We start from the raw sequence: 23585 nt of genomic DNA, 5'->3' as shown, positions 1-23585 counted from the left end.
TGACAATATTTCAACACTATAATGTGCTGACAGCGAGTTTTAAAATCATGTCAATGTTTCCACTAGAGACTATTCCTCTTCCCCCATGTCTGGGACAGTGTTGGTTCTCACAGTAGGTCCTTAAGAAAACACTGCTAGCGACCTGAAGAGGAGGTGGGGCCCACTGATGGGCAAACACCAAAATGACAGTCAACAGGAGGTGGGGGAAAGGAGGTCGCTTCTCCTTGGTCCCGTGACATTAATTCACAAGGAAGATTATTAGTAGATGGGACAAGGCTGATTTTATACTTTCAAATGTGGAGTTGACATAAGCACCCTCATAGGACTTGTCAGCTATTTCCTGTTTGTGTGCTTTTCAATTTTGACCTTGGGCAAGAATATAGAAACATAACACATACTTAAGATGTCAGGAGCTCCCAACTTGCTGAACTATCCCAATTCTATTATCTGACAGAATAGAAGAATTTGCCAAATCCAGAGAGAAAATATGTGGTATGAAAGCAATCGTTCAGGCATCACTCAGATCACGAAATTCAATTCACTGAGCTCTGTGTCTCCACACCAGAAGACAAAGGATGGAAATAAAGCTGAAGAAGTGTCACCAAATGAGAACATGCTGGACAGGGCCAATTCCAGGTTATACAAAGCAGAGGGACCACCCTGCTCCTTAAATGGCGCTCGTTACCAAAGTGCAGGTAAGGGACTGTTGCTGTTATAAGTTTGAATCAGCACATCTTACAAATTAAGTAAATAAATTCAACCTGAGGAGCATTTGGGGTATCTGGTACCTATTAAAAACGGCTTCAGATTTCCTAAATGCCTTCTTTTCAGAGACATACGACATTTCCCCCCCACAAAGTCCTTCAAATGGCAAATGTCATGGTATTATAGTTTTATTCTAGATAAAAAACTTAAAGGATTTTGTGATCAATGAAGAATCTTTTAAAATGATTTAGACAATAATATACTATTTCCTAAGAAGGTAACATGAATAAATAATTTATTTGCAGAAATTATCCCACAATAACTCACAGGGATATTGTGTAACAAAGTAACTGGGCAAATCACCGCTATGCCGAGCATCAGGGAACTTGGATTCTACTCTCTGCTCTATTCCCCACTAGCTGTGTGACTTTCACCAAGACATTAACCTCTCTGTGCCTCATCTTTGTCCCCATCTGTAAAATAAGGAGGCTAAAGAACAGAGTCCCTCCATGTGTTTGCAACTGTAAAATTGTTTCTGTTGATATAACACAGGTAGTGCGTCATCAGCGTGATCCTGAATTTGGTTCTCTGCCTGGACGTGTTAAGTATGGAGACGTCAAAAGTGGGCAGCTTCCTGAGATCCAGGAAGCACAAATACAAGACAGCATTAGAGACTGCCATCTCCTGAGAGCAAGTCCTTTCATGAGAATGTCTATCCTTTGGCTCCACCATAATGAGGACAGATGAGGACCCACAGCGATCTGCCCCAAGAGAAGGTGGGTCACGCAGACGAGGGCCCAGTCATAGAATCAACCAGTGTCCCCTGGAAAGTCTCTGACCTGAGAGATGACCGTGTTCTTGTACTCCCAGAGCTTCCTGGCCTCGGCTTTCTCCTCGTTGCTCAGCAGCTGAGGCCTGGGAACCTTCCCGGAAGCCCTGGCCTCAATAAATCGGGTTGCCAAGGACCACAGACGCTGCTGCCATCTCAGCACACCGGGCAGGGCGTCGGCTGGGTTGTGTGAGTAAATGAGAAGGAGAAAGAGACACGTGAGAATGACTGATTTGGTTTTACCCAAGCCGAGAAAAGCACCTGGGAATCGAAGATGGCACTACATGGTGCCCTGATGGATTTGTCCAACGGCAGGTGGGAGGGTCCTCCCTGGCGTCCAGGGTCTGGGCTGACGCCATCACATCACAGAACCCCAGACGTTCAGAGCACTGGACGGCAGGGCTACCAAAGTGCTGCCCACTGACTGCCTCTTTGATTAAGAAAGCTTCCTGTGACAAGTGTCTGTGGTACTAACGGTGCTTGGAGACACAGGTGACTCACACTGGTACACGTTTCTCATCTCACGGGGACGGCTTCCGTGCGGTGGCAGCAGTCTGCAGACCACGCTGGGAGCTGCAGGTCTGTACAGCGCACGGTGTTTTAACACAATCCACGACCTTGTCAGATATGTGGGGGTTACCTATTTCACACAGTTCATCAAATCTAGTTGCTAATCTGATCTGGAGAAGTCGAATGGCTTCATCTCATGGCCCTGGGTTACACGGTAGCCAAATCAGGGCCAGTCGAGGTCTTTTACACTTTGGCGACTGGACCAGGCATTCTTCAGCCTGGATGCACAGGACCTCTGGAAGGCTTGTTAGAAACAGATTCCCAGAGCCCACCCTGCAGGAAGGGGTAGGGAGTCAGAGCCTGTGCCTCAATGTCTGCATTTCCAAGTCCCCAGGGATTCGAAGGCAGCCAGCTCTAGGACTCACATCTGTGACGACAGCTCCAGGCCACACCTCTCACTAGAAACGGAACGTCTAAATAAATGGTGATGCCAGCCATCTGATTTCTGCTTCCCGTAACACACAGGGCAGACCACACGAAGGAAGGAATGACTGCTGGACAGTTTATTCTAGGACACCCAGATACCCAAGATGATTTTACCTCAAGCAATGAAGGAAGGAATGACTGCTGGACAGTTTATTCTAGGACACCCAGATACCCAAGATGATTTTACCTCACGCCATTTTAGAGTTAAATGATTCTGGAGAGACAAACCTCCCGAGGGGGGTTCTAGAGGCTGCTCTGGTGACTGAAGTGGTCACAGGTAACACCAGGCCCCAGGCGGGGTTTTCTGGACTGGTGAGGGGCGACGCCACTGTTCTAGAAAAAAATCCTTTTAGGGTAAGTCAAGAGGGGCCTGGCCTCTGTGGACCATAGTGGGCCTACGGGGTAGCATGACAGCCAGTCTGGCTCTAAGGAAATGCTCTCAAGGTGGGGTCCTCGTGGGACCTGCCTTCGAACACCACAGCCTCATTAAAGGCAGGTTCCTGCGCCCCCTGGCAGCAGGTCCGGGGTGAAGTCCGGGATTCTGCCACGGCTACAAGCTCCCCAATGGACGCTGGGGCTCATTCCATCAGAGGGCACCGGGCTGAGAATGCTACAGGCCTGAGAACGGGACACAAGCTACTTGCTTCGTGGGCCTGATCCTAGACTTCTTCCTCTACGACTGCCTTCGGCAAAGACGTTCGCTTGCCCCTATTCTCTCGGCAGATCACAGTGGAGGCAGGTCAGGCAGAGGCAGGAGACTCACTCTTCACATCCCACAGGATGTCCTTCTCAGGAGGGGCGGCGAAAAGCAGGTAGAGCCGGACCGTGTCGATGCCGTAGCGATCGACCATCTCCTCCGGGTCCACCCCGTTGTGTTTGGATTTGCTCATCTTCTCCCACGTTACCTCCAACTTCTCTTTCGTCTTTGCGTGGACAGGAGCCGAACCTAGACACCAAAGTAACACACAGGTGTGGCGTGCGTGAATCTGACTCAGTCCTACAAAAATATATTCACTGAGGAAATACATGGCGGACAATTCTGAAGAATCCCACTAATTCACTTCACATGCCTCTTCCCCTCCCTCTCTTATATTATAAAAAATGGTTTTAAATGAAGGAGGTCCACCTCCCACCACCAATCTTCCTTTTGTGAATATATAGTTATAATGGCCCATGACAGCTTTTATTCAACCACAAATAAGACCAAGCAATTTCCCCCTTTATAGAAGTAAATTACCCAGATACAAGAAAGGAAAGTAAAAGAGGATGAGAAAGACTAGCACACACTGCTGTTTTCTTTATGGGTTCACAGTCTCCTGTGGAAGCTGGCGCTGACCAGTGAGGGCCTCAAACAGCAAAGCCCCCTGGGAGGCCACTTCACGTCCAGGCCTGGTCTCGGCGTCCGTGTCGCAGGCACTCAAACATGCCCTTGCAGTATCAGGGCCGTGGAGTTAACTGGCTGAGCTCGCATTAAATGTGGCGTCCCCCAGTAGTGCCAGCCTGCCACGCCCTGGTCTCCTTAGGCAACATCTCCTCCCGACCCGTACACACCAATGGTCCGGGTGGTGCTGATGGAGGAAGCCTTAAATGGCTATGTTTGGACGAAGTGACCTTGTTGCCAAGCCCCAGTGGCTGGGACCAGGAAGGACATCTAACAAGACTCAGCCGCTCTGTCGGGGACTGGAACCAAGAGACAGAATCTGTTTTGATGTAGCACTGGAATTGAAAAGTCCTAGAGAGATGGGGCAAGACTTGGCACAGTGGCTCTCCAAGGTCACTTTGTAAACAAATAACAGGAGAACACAATCCAAGCCTGATGGACGAAGGAGAACAGACAGTAGCAGGATGAGGCAGGGGAGGGAGGGAGAGAGGGAGACAGAGGAAGAGAGGGAAAGGGGAAGGAAAAATAAGGGAAGAAAAGGGAAGGGAAAGGAAGGGAAGGGAACAGAAAGGACTGGCCTGGTGACTTCCTTCATAGAGTGAGGTCCAGCTGTGTTTCCTGCAGCTGTGTCTGGGTGATACCCCTATATCCTCGTGCTAAACCCTAAACCTGCCTTTGGGTGGATTTCTGTGCCTTCCAGCCAAATAATGCCCGACTCCAACAACAACCAAACTCCCAAGGAACTGACGCATGTACCTAAAAGCCAACTCCATACTTCATGAGTGGCACATCCATTAAGTAGATGGAGACCTTCCCTTGACAATGCAAGTATTCTAACCTGGGGGACAAGTCTGCATGAGAAACGGGAAGAAGTTCCCTGCACTGTGTGGCCGATGACATCAGAGCGGGGGAAGATGTTTTATGCAGGCTCTGGTGAGGCTCAGGGAGCCACTGCTCCCCACCCGCACACCCCCTCCAGGCTGTGGCTAGCCTGTACAGCACTGCTGTACAAATTAAGAAAAAGGCATCTTTCTAGGCAGAGAAGTTGGGAAGTTAGAAAAAGGTGCCCTCCCTTGGCAGGTGTGGCCCTGAAGTGTACGATTTGGCAAGTGGCTGGATTTCAGGACCGGGTCACCTCCTTGGCTGGGGGCCTTTGTCCAGTGCACACACTGCACAACCACACACGGCAGGCCAGCCCATCACACAGAGTATGTCGCTAACAGCTGACGTGTATGTGCCCCGGATTTAGCTCCTTTCCCCTTTGGTCCGCGTTGGAGAAACACTGCCAGTTTCTGCGACGCCAGCTGCTTTCTGACCATTCTCAACTTGACATATTAATGCTTTAATTAGGTAACTCACTGACCGCTTCAACCCAAACCTTCTTTCTAGTGTTTGGCTTGGAAGGTTGCCTGCCATTGAAGGGGTGTTGGGTTTACCTAATCTCATCTACTATGTACTGGTTTTTCTAAATTTCATGGCCAGAGGGCTGGGGGTTTCTCGCCTCTAGGTACAACCCCCACCCCATTTTCTACCACATCATTTACTTTGTTTGTGAGCTGGGTGCACATGACATATCCTCATCATGCCACCAAGCGAAAAGAACTCTGAGGAAGAGTGAAAACACGGAGTGGACGGAATGACTGGGAAAGCGGGGAGAAGAGGAAGCCCAGGAAGTCAGGGGGAGGTCTTCCACCAGGGAAGTGCCAGACGGGTCTGCTCTGGGAGCAAGCAGACGCCCCCGCAGGTTCCGAAATACACCTCTAGACCACATGGGGAGAAACACAGGGGGTGCACCGGTCTTAGGAGAGCGTTTCTTGGGTCTGGGGGCTCTGTCCCTGAGAGGGGCTGTCAAACACGGGCTACGACAGGAGGTGATGCCCAACCTCGCTCTGTGTGACACACACACGAAGCTGACACTGCAGCCGGATTGGATGGGGCTGAGGAGCAGATGCCAGTCCCAGCCCCTGGCTTCGGAGGGCGCCAGCCCAGAGCAAGCTGAGGCTCGGAGGCCAAGAAGCCAACAGGTCCCTCCCCTGAATTCTCCACCCAGCCAAGGCCTCGCGGTGGCATCTACGGGCTTTGTCAGTGGCTCTCAGGCCTGGCCTCGGTTCTTTGCACATACCTGGATGGGACCAGATGGGCCATTCTTACCTGTGAGATCTATTTCCTCTCTCTGTAGGTACTGACCAGATGGTAGGCGGAATGTCTGCCCCTTGATAAGGCCTTGGGCTAGCAGCTTGTGAAAAGGCTCTCTGAGAAAAGATAACAGGAAAAGCAAACTGGTGGGTGGGCGTTCAAAGCACGAAGAAAACAGCACTACAGACCTGGCCAGCAGACGGACAGAGAACTGCCCTCCATGAAAACAGGTGGCTGAGCAACGCTACTTGTAAACCCGACTTGAGGAAACGGCTCCTTGTAATTAAGTGATAAGAAAATCAAGTCAATTCAGCAGATACTATTTTCCACAAGTGGAAAGAGCGTTAGGCTTCAGATTTGGAAGGCCTCGATGGGAAATCTCAGTTCTCCTTCTCGCGAATTCTACGAGCCCAGGCAAGTCACTTACTTGTTCTTAGCACCAGTTTGCTCATCTGTAAAATGGGGGTAAAAATCTGCCTCAAAGGGTGGTTGGAAAGAGTAAATGAAACGACTGCATGAAAATACTTGTAAATTTTAAAGAAGCACACAAATTTCCACTACATGCTGAACCCAGCGTAAAGAAGGTTCAAGAGGCCACAGCGGGTTTAAGCTGGGCTCTGTTTAAGCAAGTTGCCTTTTTTCCTTAACCATATATATAGTGCCCGCTTACGTTCTTTAAAAAATGTTTAAGTCATACAAATTATATATGAATATACTCTTCCTGTTCAAATTCAAACATTATCACCCTCTTTCTAGGCATACTTCCCCCGGAGAAGGCAAACCTATATATATGTGCATAAGGTTGTATAGATTTTGAGGGCAGATTTAAATAAATGGGATCATAATACATATTACTTTGTGGTGTTTCATTTAACGATATGAATGGGTTTTTTCCCCCACAACACTCCATATAGATAGGTCTCATTTTTAAACAGTTATCTAGTGTTCTACAGCACGGATGGATTATAATTTATTTACAGTGCCTGTTTTTAAACTCATGTTAGTCACACCTTTACTGGCTAAATAGTGAAATAGAAACTCTTTCTCATAAAAGGACGAATAGAGGTTGACCCTCACACTGAAATGGCTTTATTTCAGATTTGGAATGGTTTGTTCTGAAGAATCCCCAATTCAGCGTTGTATGTCAGCAAGAACTATTCCAAACCCCAGGAATGACTCGTGGAGACATCTGCTGATAACATACGTGAGCATTTCATGTTTATAACGACAGTAGATAGAATTCACTGGTGGGAGATGGAGTGACGTTCTCCACCAGCAGCCCGACACCCCTTCCCATAGGCAAACCCTTCGGGCCTTCAAGTTCCCTTACAGGCTGGCTTTTATTGAGAAGTTCAAAACAACCCCGTAACTTCCAAGAGGCCAAACAGCCACAAACGTGCGGCTCTAGTGATGAAGGTAGGAGGAGCTGGCTTTGCTAATTTAATAGGGTCTCATTTCCACGCAAGGCTGATTTAGATGAGCTCTGTTACTGACTGAGGCCTCTGGAAAGGCCCCTGATTTGTACAGTGTGCAGCCCCCATCATGACGGCTGTGTGGGCAGAGGCGGTTAAAAGGAAACTTTCTGGAGGGTGAGGGGGTGAGGGTGGGGATGGAGTGGAACAAAGAGACTGGGAAAGAGATGGGGGTCAGCTAGAAAAAAAGGATTCCTGGCCTTCGTATTTAAAAATCTTGTTATGAGTGTGTGTGTGTGTGTGTGTGTGTACGCACTGCTGCCTAACACGAAAAGAATAGCCCATAACCTTCCCCTGCTGGCTCCGTGCTTAGAGGATGACTCCTGTCTTAGGCTCTAGTGTCCCCAGGGCACCCGTTTTGGAGGTTTCTCCTCTCGGCTCTCACTGTGAGTTCGTGGCTTTGGTCACTCTTAAGAGAAATAAAAAAAGATGTCTTTGGGATGGAAGGAGGGAGGGAGTAATAGAAATCCCAAAGACAAATCAAAATCAGTAGCATTTAAGCCGCAAGGAGTGGGGAAACAGGAATCCTGTTCGCGGTTTGTCAAGTGGCACAAGGCCGCCACCTTCTGGGAGAGGGCAGAATTACAACCTGCCGCCATCTGACCCTAACTCCAGCCGTTCTGCCCAAGGCTGCACGCTCCTCGGCCCTCTTTTATTTATTTATTTATTAGTTTCAAATGTACAAAACGATGTAATAGTTAGACATTTATCATTTAGACCTCTCACACAGTGATAACCCCCCTCCCATTTACTACCCCTCTGACATCACATACAGCCGTTACACCTCAGGGGTGATATAGATGCCTGATCACTGCTCTGTACACCTGAAGCTGAACAATAATGAATGTCAACTACAATTATATATATATATATATATATATATATATATATATATATATATATATATATATATATATAGTTGCAAGAAGCGGAGTACAGCATTAGGCCCTCTTCTTTTACAATGTTCTCTCTGTCTTTCTTTATTTTTTGAAAGTAAACTTTTAAATGAAGTCCAGCACACATACTGAAAAGTATGTAAATCCTAGTGGTAAACCTTGATGAACTGTCACAACATAAACACACCTGTGTAACCAACACCCGAGTCAATGACCAGAATGACCACCCTCCTGGAGGCCCCAGAACCCCTTCCAGGCGCCATCTCCCCATCGAGGGTCCCACTAGCCCGGCAGCTAACACCGCCGATTAATTCTGCCCGTTTCAAACCCACTCCTAACCCTTTCACTATGAGGCATCTCAGGGGCGTGTCCCCAAAGCTGGCAGGCGTCCCTGCACACATAGCAGTGCACCAAAACAGGCCTGCTAGTGAAATGAAGTAAGCCGTACTTTCTGAAACACACCGCCACCTGGTGCCTGACGCTCACCGGGCTCCCTTCCCCCAGGGCTGCAGTTCTGCAGGGTTCGTCTCAGACGATCACCATGTGCAGAAACGGAAGACTTGGCACATGTGCCCGGCCTCCCACCACTTAGATATCACTGATCCCGGGAGGGCAGCACTGCCTGGGTGGCTCAGACTGAGACTCAGAATTCTTAGCACCACTTTCGCAGAAAGCAGAGTCACCAGTGAAATCTAGCGTTTCTGTATTCAGCAGGTGTATACTGAGTGCCTTCTGTGTGTCTGGCACTGAGCCCAGCCCAAGAGGTATCCTGCTGGGCAAAGCACTGCCTACCCGCAGGGAGCCAGCCTGCTTGCTATCACTGAACCAAACCAATGCCTGAGCGCCCTCAGAGTTGTGAGGGGGGAAAAGAAAGAGTCTAGTCGTATCTGAAGATCAATTACTTCCAAATCAAGTTCCACTTCCTCAGAGTGGCCATCAAGGACTTCTCTGACTCCCTTTTACTTCCTCTGCTCTTTCCACATGTTGCCCATAAGATCTTCCATGTTCTCACTCACCCAGTTCCCTGAAGTGCCATCAAAACAACCCATCTGTCAAAACTCTGCTCCTTCCAGGCTCGACTCAAATGCCACCTCCATTGGGAAGGCATCTCGGGCCTTCCCGGTCAGAACTGGTTGCTCTTTCTTTATTGGTGTGTTCAGTGTGGTACCTGTAACTACATCTGGCAGACACTAAATTTTGTTGTGCATGCAGGTGAGCTGCTTCTCTGTCTGCCTTTTTCCTCTGAGGAAGGAGAAGGAAAATCCCTGAAGACCCCTCCCAGGGCCTAGTTCACACTAGATGCAGTAAAGCTTAACTGGTTTGAACTCAATCAAGTTTGTTCCCATGAATAAATAAACCTGCCAGCAGCAGAGGTGGGGATAGCGTGGAGGGGGACGAGAGATGAAGGAAGAAAGAGGCAAATGAAGGGCAGGCAAGGGGTGCTATGGCGTCCAGTTGTGGCCATGACCCTTTTGCAGGGAGAGGTGCAAAGATTTCAAAGTCTGTCCACTTCAAGTTCACAGGATGGTCAGCAGGACCAAGGGAATGAGACGGGAGAGCACCCCAGGAGTGTTTGTACATAAGTTCACAGTGGGGCAGGGGTGCTTCCCAGCTCCTGGAATCCTGCTTGTTTCCCAGGGACCCCCCCCACCCCCCACTCTTCCAGGGCCACCAGGGAAGCTCCACAGACAGGGCTGTGGGAATCTGGTTCCACATCCACCCCCATGTGTAGTTCAACTCTGAATGAAGAGTCACACTTTATTTATTCAACACGCATCTGAGCGACAATTGGTACAGAGCACTCTGCAATTCATCAGAGAGCTTACAATAAGATGGGCGGCCTACGACAGGCTCATAAATAACTGTCACCACCACAGGGAAGAGGCACCAAATGTCATACTTGCTGCATGGGAATGAGGGTCAAGGGGACAGCGAGGGCCCTGCTGGACTTGGAACCCAGTCCTGCTGGAGCAGAGATCACACCACATGGCCAAGTTCACCATCAAGATAATTAGCATTATCGCGACTGGTGTCACGTATTTCCCACTTGCTCATGCATTCATTCAGTCAACAAATGGTAGGACAAACTTGGATACGCAACTGAGTGATTCATTCATCATAGTGACTGAGTACAGCAAGGGCCTTTAAAAGAACATGAAAAACCTGCAACTCTAAACCATCAACAAACCCCTTCTGACTCGGGGACCATGAAAAACGGGGGCATCATGCAGTGACTCTGCCTTGAGGAAGGTTCTAGATGGTTTCATTTCACGAAAATACATTTGTGCTCTTTCTTCTCTGAGTCGGCTTTCTTCTTACTTCTCCTTACTACCACTGGAGGTGGGTTATGTGGCGTGTGCTGCAGCATGGCCGTAGGCAAGAAGAATGATGACAAGTGATGAATCTTCAATGTTTCCTTGATAGTTTGGGCTGTGCTAATTCAGAAATTACAACAGCTGATACCTGCTGGTCACTGCAGGCCACCTTTGTCCCATCAAGAAAGGAAGGCAGGAAGGGAGAGATGGAGAGGAGGAAGAAACTGAGGAGGAGGGCAGGGTGAGGAGGGTTGCGAATTCATAGGAAAAACAAGGCATTTCAGAACACGGATAGCTATCTCAGGCACCTGTGAAAAAATCACTGCATACAAGGAATGTGCTATCTAAGATGTGGCTACAAGAACCTCAGGACTCAGCAGAGCCCTGACTAGTCACTGTGGATGACACTGACCTACACGTGAAGCCCTAGATGGCCTGCCGCCCACTCCGGACCTGGTCAGGCGCTGCTGTGCAGATCGGGAGAAGAGAAAACAGGCAGCATGGATCTCTGAAAACAGTCTTGAGCTTGGACTTTCCCGACCGAGCTCACCTTCCTCTTCTTCCCTGCCCTGTGTCTAGGACGTCATGCTCACGTCATTAGCCAGTTTCAAAGTATTAAGCTGAGGCTCATTCTTAAATCACCACCATCTCTATTTCCTAGCAGCCAGCCAGCAGCATGGAAGGAGGCCTTATCGATACGTGAGACTCAAGCAAAGCTTCTCTTCTCTGTTGTAGGGTGTCAGATGGGCACATGTCTTATTAGGGAGACCACTTCATGGACGGTGCAAATGCCTGACCACTGCAGTGTACACCTGAGGCTGAATAATACTGTGTGTCAACTTTAATTTAATATATGTAGTCACGGGATGTGGAGGACAGCATAGAGAATAGAGTCAATGGAACTGTAACAGCCATATACGATGGCCGAGGGGCAATACATGGGGAGGGGTTATCACTTGGTGAGGGGTGAAATGTCTAACTACTGCATTGTTTTGTACACCTGAAACTGAAAAAAACAAACAACGAAACAGCTTCCCTTCTCTTCCCTTCCTTTCTCGGCTACCAAGAGCTCCATTTCCGGTGTGATCAGAGAACAGGAAGAAGCTCCAGGGACCAGGACCTGCTGACTTCTCCCCAGTCAGGAGATAGTCCTTAACGAAGGAGCAGCGGTTTCTGACGCCACCACTCTGTGGACTGCAAACTGCTGCGAGAATTTCAATTCAGGGCATTTAGTGTCTCTCTGAGTTGTATTCATTCAACAACAACAGCAAGAACTGACAAGAGTGCCATGTTTCGGCCTCTCTTTCAAAGGGAGAGAAGAGGCTTCCTTGTCTCGGGTCAGTGGCGGTGAGCCACGCCCCCTTCTCCCATGGCAACGCGCTGCTCTGAGGTGTCCACTTAGTGCTGATGTCCAGCCGCAGCTCATACCCCGCCCCCACCAATCAAACTGGGAGGCTCAGCGCATCTCCCTGATGCAGAATATCTACTGTACATGCTTTTTTCTTCTGTTATAAAGTTACATCACTGTTGTAAAAAAAAGAAATCTGGAAAAAAATCAGCAGCACATTAAAAAACGAATACAATCATTAATAAAGTTCACCACCCAGAGAAAACTCGTGTTAATGCACTGGCATAATTTTTTCTTGTCTTTTCTCTTGCACGTTGTACGTGTATGTCCGTGTGTGTACATACAAAGACAGCAATAAACAAACTGTATCTACCACTTTGTATCCTGCTTTTTCATTTCTCATCACTTCAGATGCATTTCTCCGTGTTACTAAACCTTCTCTATACCATAATTTTAAAGAGTTGTACAAGAGTCCTCCGTACACATAGGCTATCCTTGATTTACTCTTTCTCAGCATTTTGGGGCGTTTTGGTTGCAGCTAAAATTTTAGCTTCTGAAATAACACGCGAACACTTTGGTGCCTAAGTTTGCATTTCCGATGATTTCCTTAGAATAAATGTCTAGAAGTGCAATTAGTGTGTCCAAAGTGTGCATATTTTTAAGGCTGTCACTATAGATTGCTGAAATGCTTTGCAGAAACATTGTTCCAAACTGCCTTTCTGCAGCACGAGCGTGCAAGCTCTCGTCCCAGGCTCTTTGCAATATGGAAAACAGCACCTCACTGCTGTTTAATTTGTATTTCTTTGCCTGCTGGAGAGGAAAACATTTTACAGTGTTTCTTGATCCTTCTTCGGCAAATGTCCTGCTGACATTAACTGTGACTTCATCATGAACCTGGTGTTTCAGGCACGCGACTCCGGCACCTGCTGTCCCCATGGTGGCACGCCCAACCCAGAGGCCAGCTTTTTGTAAATGGTAAGGAGACCTTCTGGACCTTCTGAACATTCAAACTGCACAGCTAACAGTGCAAGTGATGAAAAAATAGACCAGGGCACTTTTAGAAAACAGGAAAGATTAGTAGTAAATATAAATAGCCCCATGAACCTTTGCTGCTTATATTTGAAAAAATTTAACCAGAATTACAGAGTGAAAAGGGGGCTCAGAGGTGATTGAAATCCTAACTGATGAGGCCACTGAGAACCAAAGGAGTTAGTTTTCTTGTGCAGATGCTAATCAGTGGCCCGACTCAGCAGGGGACAGAGATCTTGGGGCTCTGTCTACAGCTACTACTGAGACAGTGGCCAAGGGGCCGAGAAGTGAAAACAAGAGCAGACCAGCTGTTGTCTTAAGTATCTTTCTGAAATGACAATGCTACTCCAAAGAGTACAGAAGTAGACGTAAGATTCTGATTTATATACAGTTCAGAAAAAATAACTAATACATACAAAGACATATGTGGTTGACAGGTCTCAATTTTTCCTCCTAGGCCAGCTTGATAAAGTTTTTTGGAGGCTTTCAAACATTCTAATTGGAGCGTTTTGAATGACAGGAAGAGGTCGATTTTCATTTCATTTGTGACTGATGGGTTTACCAAAACACCTCCCATAAAGAGGTGATGCTCAGAGGCAGTTTTCAGGGGCTGCTATTGCCCTGATGTGATTGAACAGGGGGAATCCTGCTGATTGTGTTGAGAAACACAGAAAAGATGGCTTCCGGTTCCTTCAAAAAGATCAGACTTCTGAGTACTTAAAATAAATCTCTGTCTTTGGGGGTTAGGGGTGGGAAGGCATGGTATAGAATCTTACTATCTTGTAAAGAATTTATTAAAAACCCCAAATGCCGCAGAGATACATTTCCATTTATGCCATATAGCTGTCCCTTAAAGTTGACAGTAAAGTAAGTTCCATGTGTACCTGGGAGCTTTGCAAATTAGAAATTCAACTGAGTAGAAACAAAGTCATCCCAAAAACTGTATTTAAAAATGGTATCAGAATTCTGCAAACCTTTTTTCTCCTGGAACATAATTTCAAACCACTGTAAAGAATTCATAAATGTAGCCAGACCCTGTCTATACCTTAAAATAGTTAGCCATTGAATAATTTATTGATTCACTTGTTACTTCTACAAATAATTGTTCAGAAGCTGGAGAAATGTGCCCTACTGTTAAGGAGCCAGAAATCATTTATGGTCTTTGTTTCCAGACCTCCCCGAGAAGGAAATATTTCTCGTGTTGTATTTGGTCTTTGACCTTAACCTCTGTCCAATTCTCCCTATCCCAAGGAGAACCTTTCCTTGGAAGAACATAAACTTCTAACTATTTATATGAAGGGGTTAAACTCAATTTATTTAAACAAATATTCACTGAGAGTGTACAATATCCACTAGACTGTGACATAACAGGGCACGATTTCCATCCGCAAGGGTAATCTTTATCTAGTGAGATAAAGAACTTTCCATAAAGAAGAGATGCAAGGCAGAATCATAAATTCTACAACTCAAGGTACAAGCATTTTACCTAATTTACTACCTGAGGATCGATGCTGCTCATGTGTTTGGTGTCCTTCTGATGTAGACCAGTTTATTTTTACCCATAAAGCTCTCTGGGACCCATGAGAAGACAATTATTTTAAGTATTTAATTTAGATTCTAAATTAGTTTTCTGCACAGTAGATTTTAACCCGTGTGTGCTTGTAGAGGAGGAGCGAAGGGAGGGAGCTTTCAGTGTGCCCCTTTTTAATGAAACTGGGTTTTAATGTGCATTACAGAAGTTTTACAAGCAATATATTTTCTATCCATCCAAAACTTTAAAACACGAACCCTTTGACCCAGCATTCCCCAGTGTTAGGACTTGAACCCACAGATATGATCCCAAATACCTGCCAAGAGTATAGATGTAGAGAATCACTGGTTTTTTATAATAGCAATCGAAAAAATAGGTGACTGCTTACATAAATTATGTATCCATCTGATGGAATATTATGAATAAATTAAAAAGAATAAATTTGAATTTAAATAACTTTCAAAAATAAATATTAAATTAGCAAAAAAAAAAATAGATTTGCATGTGCTAACATAGAAAGACCACCAAGATACATCATTAATTCAAAAAAGCAAAAGATATATATGTAAACATTTTTAAAAATGAGTATACGTATCAACAGAAACATGGAGCTACGCAAAATCTTTTTCTGGAAGAAATCAAAAGAAAACTGTTAGGTCGAGAAGAGTGGTGGGCAGGATACAGGGAGGGAGGGAGATTTAATGTTCACTTTCTGTGCAGCTATAAAATTTAATCTTAGACATGCATTAATTACTTTTAATTATTTTATTTTTATTGTTAACGAGTGTTATCTGGACAGGGACATAATCAGATATTTTCCCCCTTTACTTCTCTGCAATTTTAACAAATATCTTAACTTTTCATGAAGATGGCACCCAAAAGTCAAGAAGGAAGCCCTTACCCCTCCCGAAGCCGAAGCCAAAGCAAAGGCTTTGGAGACAAAGAAAGCAGTGCTGAAAGGTGGTGTTCACAGCCACAAAAAAAAAGCTCCTCACGTCACCCACCTTCTAAAGGCCTAAGACACTGCAGATCGAAGGCAGCCGAAATATCCTCGGAAGAGCACCCCCTGGAGGAAGAAGCTTGACCACTCTGCAGCAGCAAGGTCCCCCTAACTGCCGAGTCAGCCACGAAGAAGATAGAAGACGACAGTACACTGTGTTCATTATGGTGTCAAGGCCAACAAGCACCAGATCAAACAGGCTGGGAAGAAGCTCTATGACTCTGACGTGGCCAAGGTCAGCACCCCAATCAGGCCTGGTGGAGAGAAAGCCTATGTTCAACTGGCTCCTGACTATGGTTCTTTGGACGTTGCCAACAAAATTGGAATCATCTAAACTGAGTCCAGCTGGCTAATTCTAAATATAAAAATCTTTCACTGTAAAAAAAAAAAAAATTCTAAAGGACGCTATATTAAAAAAACAACACAACCAGCATATATATATATATATGGAATTATGCTCCTGGCAATGTGGCAGACAAGTCAGCCTGAATTATTGTCCTGAGGCAAAACAAGTGAAAAAGACACATAACACATAAAAAACAACAACACTGTTTTATTTTTGTTTCTCATTTGTTTGTCTTGTTCTTTTGTTGTTTTTGATTTATATACCACATATCAGTGAAATCCTAGGGTTCTCTGCTTTTTCTGTCTGACTTATTTCCGCTTAGCATTATGTGACAATTGTTACAATTCTGTATTACATCATCTATAAATCCCACTGTGTGTTCACCAGCCAGTCAGTTCTCCTTCCATCACCATATATTAACAACATTGTTTTAAATGTGTCACTGAGCTAGCAAACTCAGAAATGAGATTGAAACAAGTGTATTTTAGACAAATAAGAACTAACAGATGGACCTTCACTAAAGAACGTAAGAGATATTCTAAAGTTATATTTCAAATAAAAGGGCAAGGATTTCAGATTCAGAAATGCAAGAAGAGTGAGAAAAGATATTAGCAAATATGTAGGTTCAATGCAATTCCAATTAAACTCCAATTGATATGTCTATGGAATTTGACAGGCTGAATCTGAAATTTACATGGAAGAACAAAGGTCTGACACTCCAGAGAAAAAGAACAAAGTAGGAGGGCTTCCCTCATTGAACATTTAGACTTGTAAAATTAAACCAAGAAAGCCAGTAAATAACTAGCACAGTAAAAAGCAAACAGACCAATGGCCGGAATAAAGACCCTATAAATAGGCCTGCGCATACATATGAAAACTTGATTTATGATGGACAGGGCACTACAGATCGTGGGGAAATGGATGGACTGTTCCATTAATGGTACTGAGACACTAAAAGCAATAAAAGGTTATTAAAATTTACTACATTAAATTAAGAGTTTCTGTTCATCACAAGACATCATAAAAACAAGACAAGCTAAGAACTGGGAAAAAATACTTGCAATCCATATTGCTCAAAAAGCATCCACAATAATTAAAGAATTGCGACAAGCTATAAAAGATGATCCAGAAGAAATAAGGGCAAAGGACAGAAACAGGGATCTAATGGAAAAGAAAACACACAGGTCCCTAAACATTAAAAACATGCTTAACCTCAGTAAGCTAAGCAGTGTCTTTAAATTCCAATTTAACTTACAGAGCAATCCATTATATCAACTCCAGTTTGGAAACATTTTAAAAGCTGGATGATACTAAATGTTGTAATGATGAAGACATAGGCAGTGATGTGAGACGTCTCTCTGTTGGAGGGAGTGTAGGTTTATATAAACCATTTGGAAGACCGTTTGGCGTTCCCTAGTAAAGGTGAAAATGTGCAAACCCTGCAATCCAGCAAGTCTGCTCTTAGGGTCACACTCTAGAGAAATGCTGACACATGTGGGTCAGGAAACATGTACAAGAATGCTCACAGCAGTTTTGTTCATAACTGCACAAAACAGTCCAGCAGCCACTAATGGTGGTATGGACTCCCTTTCCATATACTGGAATATCATACAGCTGCAAGGCAGGAATGAAACACAGTTCCATGCAGCAACAGGGATGAATCCCAAAAAATGCTGAGCGAGGAAAGCAAGACGCAATACATGAAACATTCCACTTATTAAAAGTTCAAACACAGGAAAAGGAAACAATACATATTGTTGAAAAATATATACAGAGGTGATACATCTATAAAAAAAACTAAAGAAGGGATAATTCAAGATTCAGGATGGGGTTAGCTGGGGGAGGGGTCCTGGTGTAGGAAGAGAGAGGTCAGAGAGGGTCCCCGGAAATCCCAAGGTACCTGTAATACCCCATTTCTTAAGCTGAGGACAGGGTGAATGGATGTTCATTCCCTTCTTTAAATTGCGTAAAACATCAAATACATCTTTTAAATAAATGATGTATTTCATGGGGAAAAGCACACACGTACAACTTTCTGAACATAAAGGAAAACAGATTATAAGCCAACAGGAAAATAACTTATCAATAGGTTTACATTCTATACTTTAATCATAGTGAAATATCGAGTTAGAATTCAATCGAGCTTAGAAATAGAGCTTACAGAGGGACCAGATGATAAACATGACCTCTCCTGAGAAGCTATAAAAAGCCATATAACATTATAAACCGCTCTTCTTTGCTTCACAAGCGCAAATCTCAATTATTTAACTCAGTTACATGGAGAAGAGCTGAAGGCGAGATTCCATCTGAGCATACACCACCACCTGCTAGAACCAGTTAGGCAACAGAAACACACTTCATATAGTTAAGGCTGACAATGACCTCTAAAGTACGCCTGAAAAATAGAACTCTTCTGCGGCATGCTAGTATTATTTACTCAGCTTCAGAAGAACTGACTGCAGCTTTAAGGTGCTGTTTGTGGTACTGAATTCTTTTGCAAAGCAGTATAAATGCTCACCTGTGTTTGACCATTTTTTGATCGTGGCAAAAATGATTGAGGAACCTTGCATAGAACAGGTGCATGACCGCATGTTCTTTGCCTCCAATGTACAAATCCACAGGCATCCAGTAATCTGCCAATGCTGTGTTAAAAGGGCTGGAAGAAAGAGAAACAGTCATTTTTTTAAACCTGCTTTCCTACAATTGCATGAATTAATTACAGACTGATTGTAATTTGCATATGCCCTGAAATAAATTATGTCAGAGAAAAACAATGACTTTTCTTTAGAAAGTATAAGAGAAAAGCTTATATAACAAAGGAGAAATACATCAGATCAGTGTTACTTTCTACAATTTATAAAAACTGTTTCAGGAGGCATTACTGACATACTTTAACAAATGCCATTTTCATGTAAGATGAGGACAAGAGGAAAACATACCAGCAAAAAAGGTATTTCTGTACAATGCATATTTGAATATCTAGATTGATTTTAATTTTTATTATGACAGAAAAATTGAGATATTTTAGTTCTTACCAATAGGGGGCGATGTGGCGTTTACAATGGGGACTGTCTCGTAGATACTAAATGTTCATTTTAAAACAGAAACTTGATCTTATTTTTAAAGTAGCCTTAAATGTAGATAGCCAGCAAGAGCTCGTTTATGGCCTCCTGACTGCAACAAGCCAACTTAGGGTAACTGTCATTAAAGAGCCCAACAACTCTCTCACCTAATAGAGACTTTTCAGTCCACAGAGATTCTAAAAGAAAGGCTTTTTCATATCCCCTGGTCCTAATGGATGCTGGGGAGGAAAGGAAATGGCACTTCCCTCTATTTCCTGGCTGGGACTCTTGGTGTGTGTGTGTGTGTGTGTTGGGAAGAGGGAGCAGTGCTAGCTGGGGAAAGACCTCTTCATTCCAGGGAAATGTCCCCATAGGAGGCCATCCAAAGAAGAAAACCTTTGCCTTTGGAGGATTTGCGTTCCATGGTTTTAATACGTTGTGAGTTCTCTTGCCCACAGCTCAGGGCACTTCTTTCCTTTATCCCCCAGCATGGGCTTGGCAGGCTCTGGCTCTGGCTGGAAGCACGTGCCTGTCGCTAAGCAGGGAAGCCTGGCCAACCACCTTGCATCAGTATCTTACTGCAGCTTCGTTTTTCTCTCCTCCAGTCACCATGCCAGTATTCTGGTAAAACCAAAACAAGTTTCTTTTTTCTTTGTGAAGAATGGTTTTCTAGAGAAGTCCAACTGCTGATCCAGGTGACAGAAAAGAAAGGGAAGTCAAGGATGGTATTCAGCCCGAAAACAAGTTTGGGACAAATTAAGGGGTGAGATGCTGGAAGTCGCTATTGCTCAGATCTACGATCCGCCCCAGAAACCATCTAGCAAAACTCAAGCCGGTGCTGAAATGAACAGCGGCTTTTGTGAGGAAAATGATGTGCTGTATGGTATTCCCAAAGTGGGGGCCGTGAAGGTCTCAGGCAATCTTTGCCAGTTAGGAACTCTATCATCCAGGAGAAGCTTATCCTTTGAAGCATTCTGAGAGGTCAGAAGGCTAAGTCTCTTTGCATCTTAAGCCAGCTGCTGCTAAATGCAATGCACCACGGCCCCTTCCAGAAGGAAGACCCAGAAGAGGGGCCCCTCGGTGGGTCCACTGGGGAGACCCTGGCTGTTCCCAGACAGCGGTCACCCTGCACCCTTTCTGCCTTTGCCGGCTACTGCTTACTCCGGATTCTATTCAAATGGCCTGAACTCAAATGCCAGGGCAGGATTGGGGGATGGGGTGACAAGAGCACCTGTCTCCCTGGAAATAGATTGTTTTAAAACCAGTGAAGATAAAGGAGGCATTTTATTTTTGTACCTGGGCTACGGGGTTTCAGAGTAATTGTCCCACGGACAAGAGCAAGCTGGCAAGGCCTCTGAAGTATGCTATAGTTTTCCTGTGCTCTGTGATAGTTTTGTTTTCATTCTCTCTCTCTACCTATCTACCGACTGCTCTCTCCCTTATATATCTGTTTTTGTCAAAGAAACACAGGCACATAGCTGAAAAATCAAACAGCACGGAAAGGTTTACAATTCAGAAAAAAGGTTTCCAGCCCCATTCCTTCACAAACCCCTTCTCCCCCAGGGTCTGTCCCTTGGCCACTTTGAATTCTTTCAGCTGTTTCTTCTGGCAGTTATTAAAAAAAATGTTCGTACTCTTCATTGATTTACTAATTTTAGAAATTACCTACTGACTGTATGTGGTAAGAGGTGATACTTCTCACCTCTCTCACATCCTACACTGCATGCTCCCTGTGCATTTCATCATTATTTTCAGTTAAATAAATAACATTAAATCTTTACGATCGTATAAACGCAGTTCAATGCGGGGCCAAGAAGGGTATTCCTATAGCACTTCCTTCCTTTTTGCTTTTGCTTTTTCTTGTACTTGGGATTTACTTGACTGTGAAGAATCTAATTTAGTAATCTCCCAACACTCCCTTTACGAGAGCCTGTTTCAGGGAGCCCAGTGGACCAACATCTTCTAGCTTCTCTATCTTTAAATCCACTAGGTGCTCATGCCAGGCCATGCCCTCGCACACGCAGAGGACCAGAGCAGTCCTCTCAGCCCGACCTGGGACTCTCCAATGGACAAGCTTGGCTCAGGGCGTCCTGCTGGCCTGGGTGAGACTTTCTCAGAGCTGCACTGTGGTCTGAGGCTCTCCTGAGCCAGTCCCCCGTCCTTCCACCTTCCCTTCACAGGTGTCAGGCCTGCAGCAGGGTGGGTCTAAGGGCTCTCCCTGCCGACTCCTGCCCCCTCGCAGTTTATGCTTCACAGGCATTTCCCCCAGTAAATCTCTTGTACATCTAATTCCACCTTGGTGTTTACTTCTTAGAAGACCCCGACTGACACGTGCTCAAAAGCTTGGGCAGGGCTCTACCTGTGAGCATTCCGAGGGTCGGTGTATCTGAGGTAGTACCAAGCAGAGTCAACAAAGGTATCCATCGTGTCTGTCTCTCTCTTGGCTGCTCCCTTGCACCTAAGAAATAAATGAAGCTCATCAGTTGGTTCCTTTTCAAATATTAATGCAGTTGTCCACTAACTTTGGAGAAAGCTATGGCAATCAGTATGAATTTAAAATGTCCTAAGAACAATGCCACATCATGAAAAGATAGTGCAGAGAAAGCTCTCTTTTTGTATCGTTCTGCACAATGACGTTTTAAAGGCATTTACAAAATAAAAGTTTCAGTCTTCAATAATTAAAAGTCTTATTTTCCACTTCTCTGAATTAAATCTGGTAGAAAATCTAGCAATCTAAAAGGCTCAGGCAGGACTAAGTGTCTCCTTTGTGCACGAACTTCTATTTCAGGCATGTCAGGATTGTCTTCAGCTCAATACTGCAGTTATGACGCTTCGGAGGCAAATCAATTGATGAGGAGAAGTTGAAAACCAAATGTAGCGAAATGTTGCTCTGAAAAATGCACTGGAGTGTGTTTTTAATCTCTGCTCTAGGGCGAGGGCTGCAGAAGTCCAGTGCAGCGACCTTAGGAAGATAAATCATCCCTGAGGCCCAAAGGCAGTGAGTGATGTGCTGAGGCCAACTCAGCAGCTTGTAAACATCCACTGGGATCAGCTCCGCCCACCGTGACAAGTGACATCAGGCTGGTGGCCTGAAATCAGCCCTCGGTGGGAGCCTATGGACCACAGAAATCGGCAAACACTACAAATCCGAAGCTCCCCGTCCAGAGAGCTACATAGTACACATTTACCAAGACACCGCTGCCTGAACACAGGTTCCTCACAGAAGATCTATTGTTGAAAAAGTGGATGGAGATTCTCGGCGTGTGAGGGGCTGAAAAGAAAACGAAATCCTCGTTCTAGGGATGCAGACGTGTGGCGAGGACTCAGGTTCCCCAAGGGCCCGACTGCTGAACCAATGTGAAGCACGTTCCTACAGTGCTGGGCCTGTAGGACTGAAAGAAGCAGGTGCCAAAAGCGTAACTTCTAGGTACCCAAGACGGTGCCCTTCGTCAAGCCGAGTCTTAGAGCGGGCTCGGCGCCCTTGAACATCCCTCAAGGCCTGAATCAGCAGTGGATGGGTTGAGTCAGCTATTAACAGGGACCTTTTGTGGCAGAGAAGCCACAGAAGAACACAGTTCAGACTCCAGGCTCTCCCTGTTGAGGCATGGAAGCAGGGCCGACCACCCCTGCAAATGCCGCCCTTTTGGCAATATAAGTCCTTGGGGTTCTTGTGGGATGAGGAGGGGCTGGAGGAGCCCCCAAGAGGAAGTGATGAATCTTCTGCTAATTTAGCATGCAGGGGCTTGAGTCTGTTTTTAATTTTTAAGTAAAAGAAGAGTTGCATTTATATCTCGCATCTGTGAAGCAGTTTATAATGGCTTTACAAATATCACCAAAAGGAAACAGCCACTCCCCACCGCCCACTTATTCAATGGAAATGGCTAAGCAGAGAGACAGGCGCCCCAGAAGGGGAGGGGGGGAGAAGGAAGGGCTCTGGGGCTCCCAGGGTCCTCCTGCATTTTAACCAGGGGCTCCCACTGGGAGTAGTGGGGGTCCTGGGAGTAGCAGCCATTCATCCTATTTCCTACCCCCTCATTCCCGTGCTGCTCTAACACACCGATCTCAACAGTGCACCTCTATGTTAAAGCCAGGTCTTTTTACTTGGAGAGCAACCAACTAGAACACAGATACTATTCTGGGAAATAATGGGAAGATAAAGGTTACTTCTCCTCCCTCACCATGAGTGCACGCACCCTTACAAGTTAGGAAGAAAACGCAAGACTCGACTGAGAAAAGGACTAACATCTGGCTAAACGCTGCCATGCTGATTTTCTTTTCAATGGTCATGTTGGACTTGAAGACAAGTGACATGTTCTACTGCTGACACTAAAAGCTGGGTGATGCAGAAGACGCAGCTTGGAGAGTGGGAGGAAGAGATGATGGTGACGGTGATGGTGTTACCATTCTCATTATTAGCTCCCACGGTGATAATACTAATACTAAGTAACAGGCACAGAGCCCAATACTTCACGGACATTATCTCATTTAATCCCCAGTAACCCTGGGGATTATGAGGTAAATACTACTCATGTGCTCACT

The 23585-nt window shown here is 45.4% G+C and overlaps 1 protein-coding gene across 1 annotated transcript in view; it reads right to left on the bottom strand.

Annotated features, from left to right (window-relative positions):
* Nucleotides 1–23585, bottom strand: part of LARS2 (leucyl-tRNA synthetase 2, mitochondrial) — a 125164-nt gene that overhangs the window by 18739 nt on the left and 82840 nt on the right. Inside the window, exons 13-17 of the mRNA XM_081072814.1 lie at nucleotides 21406–21504; nucleotides 18503–18640; nucleotides 6063–6163; nucleotides 3294–3476; nucleotides 1545–1714 (exon numbers count right to left, since the gene is read on the bottom strand). Coding sequence (XP_080928940.1) covers nucleotides 1545–1714; nucleotides 3294–3476; nucleotides 6063–6163; nucleotides 18503–18640; nucleotides 21406–21504 — 691 coding nt within the window. The remainder of the gene's footprint in view (nucleotides 1–1544; nucleotides 1715–3293; nucleotides 3477–6062; nucleotides 6164–18502; nucleotides 18641–21405; nucleotides 21505–23585) is intronic.

This window comes from Rhinolophus hipposideros, assembly GCF_964194185.1.
Source record: "Rhinolophus hipposideros genome assembly, chromosome: 14".
NCBI classification, from domain to species: domain Eukaryota; kingdom Metazoa; phylum Chordata; class Mammalia; order Chiroptera; family Rhinolophidae; genus Rhinolophus; species Rhinolophus hipposideros.
This window is presented reverse-complemented; position numbering and strand designations above follow the sequence as displayed.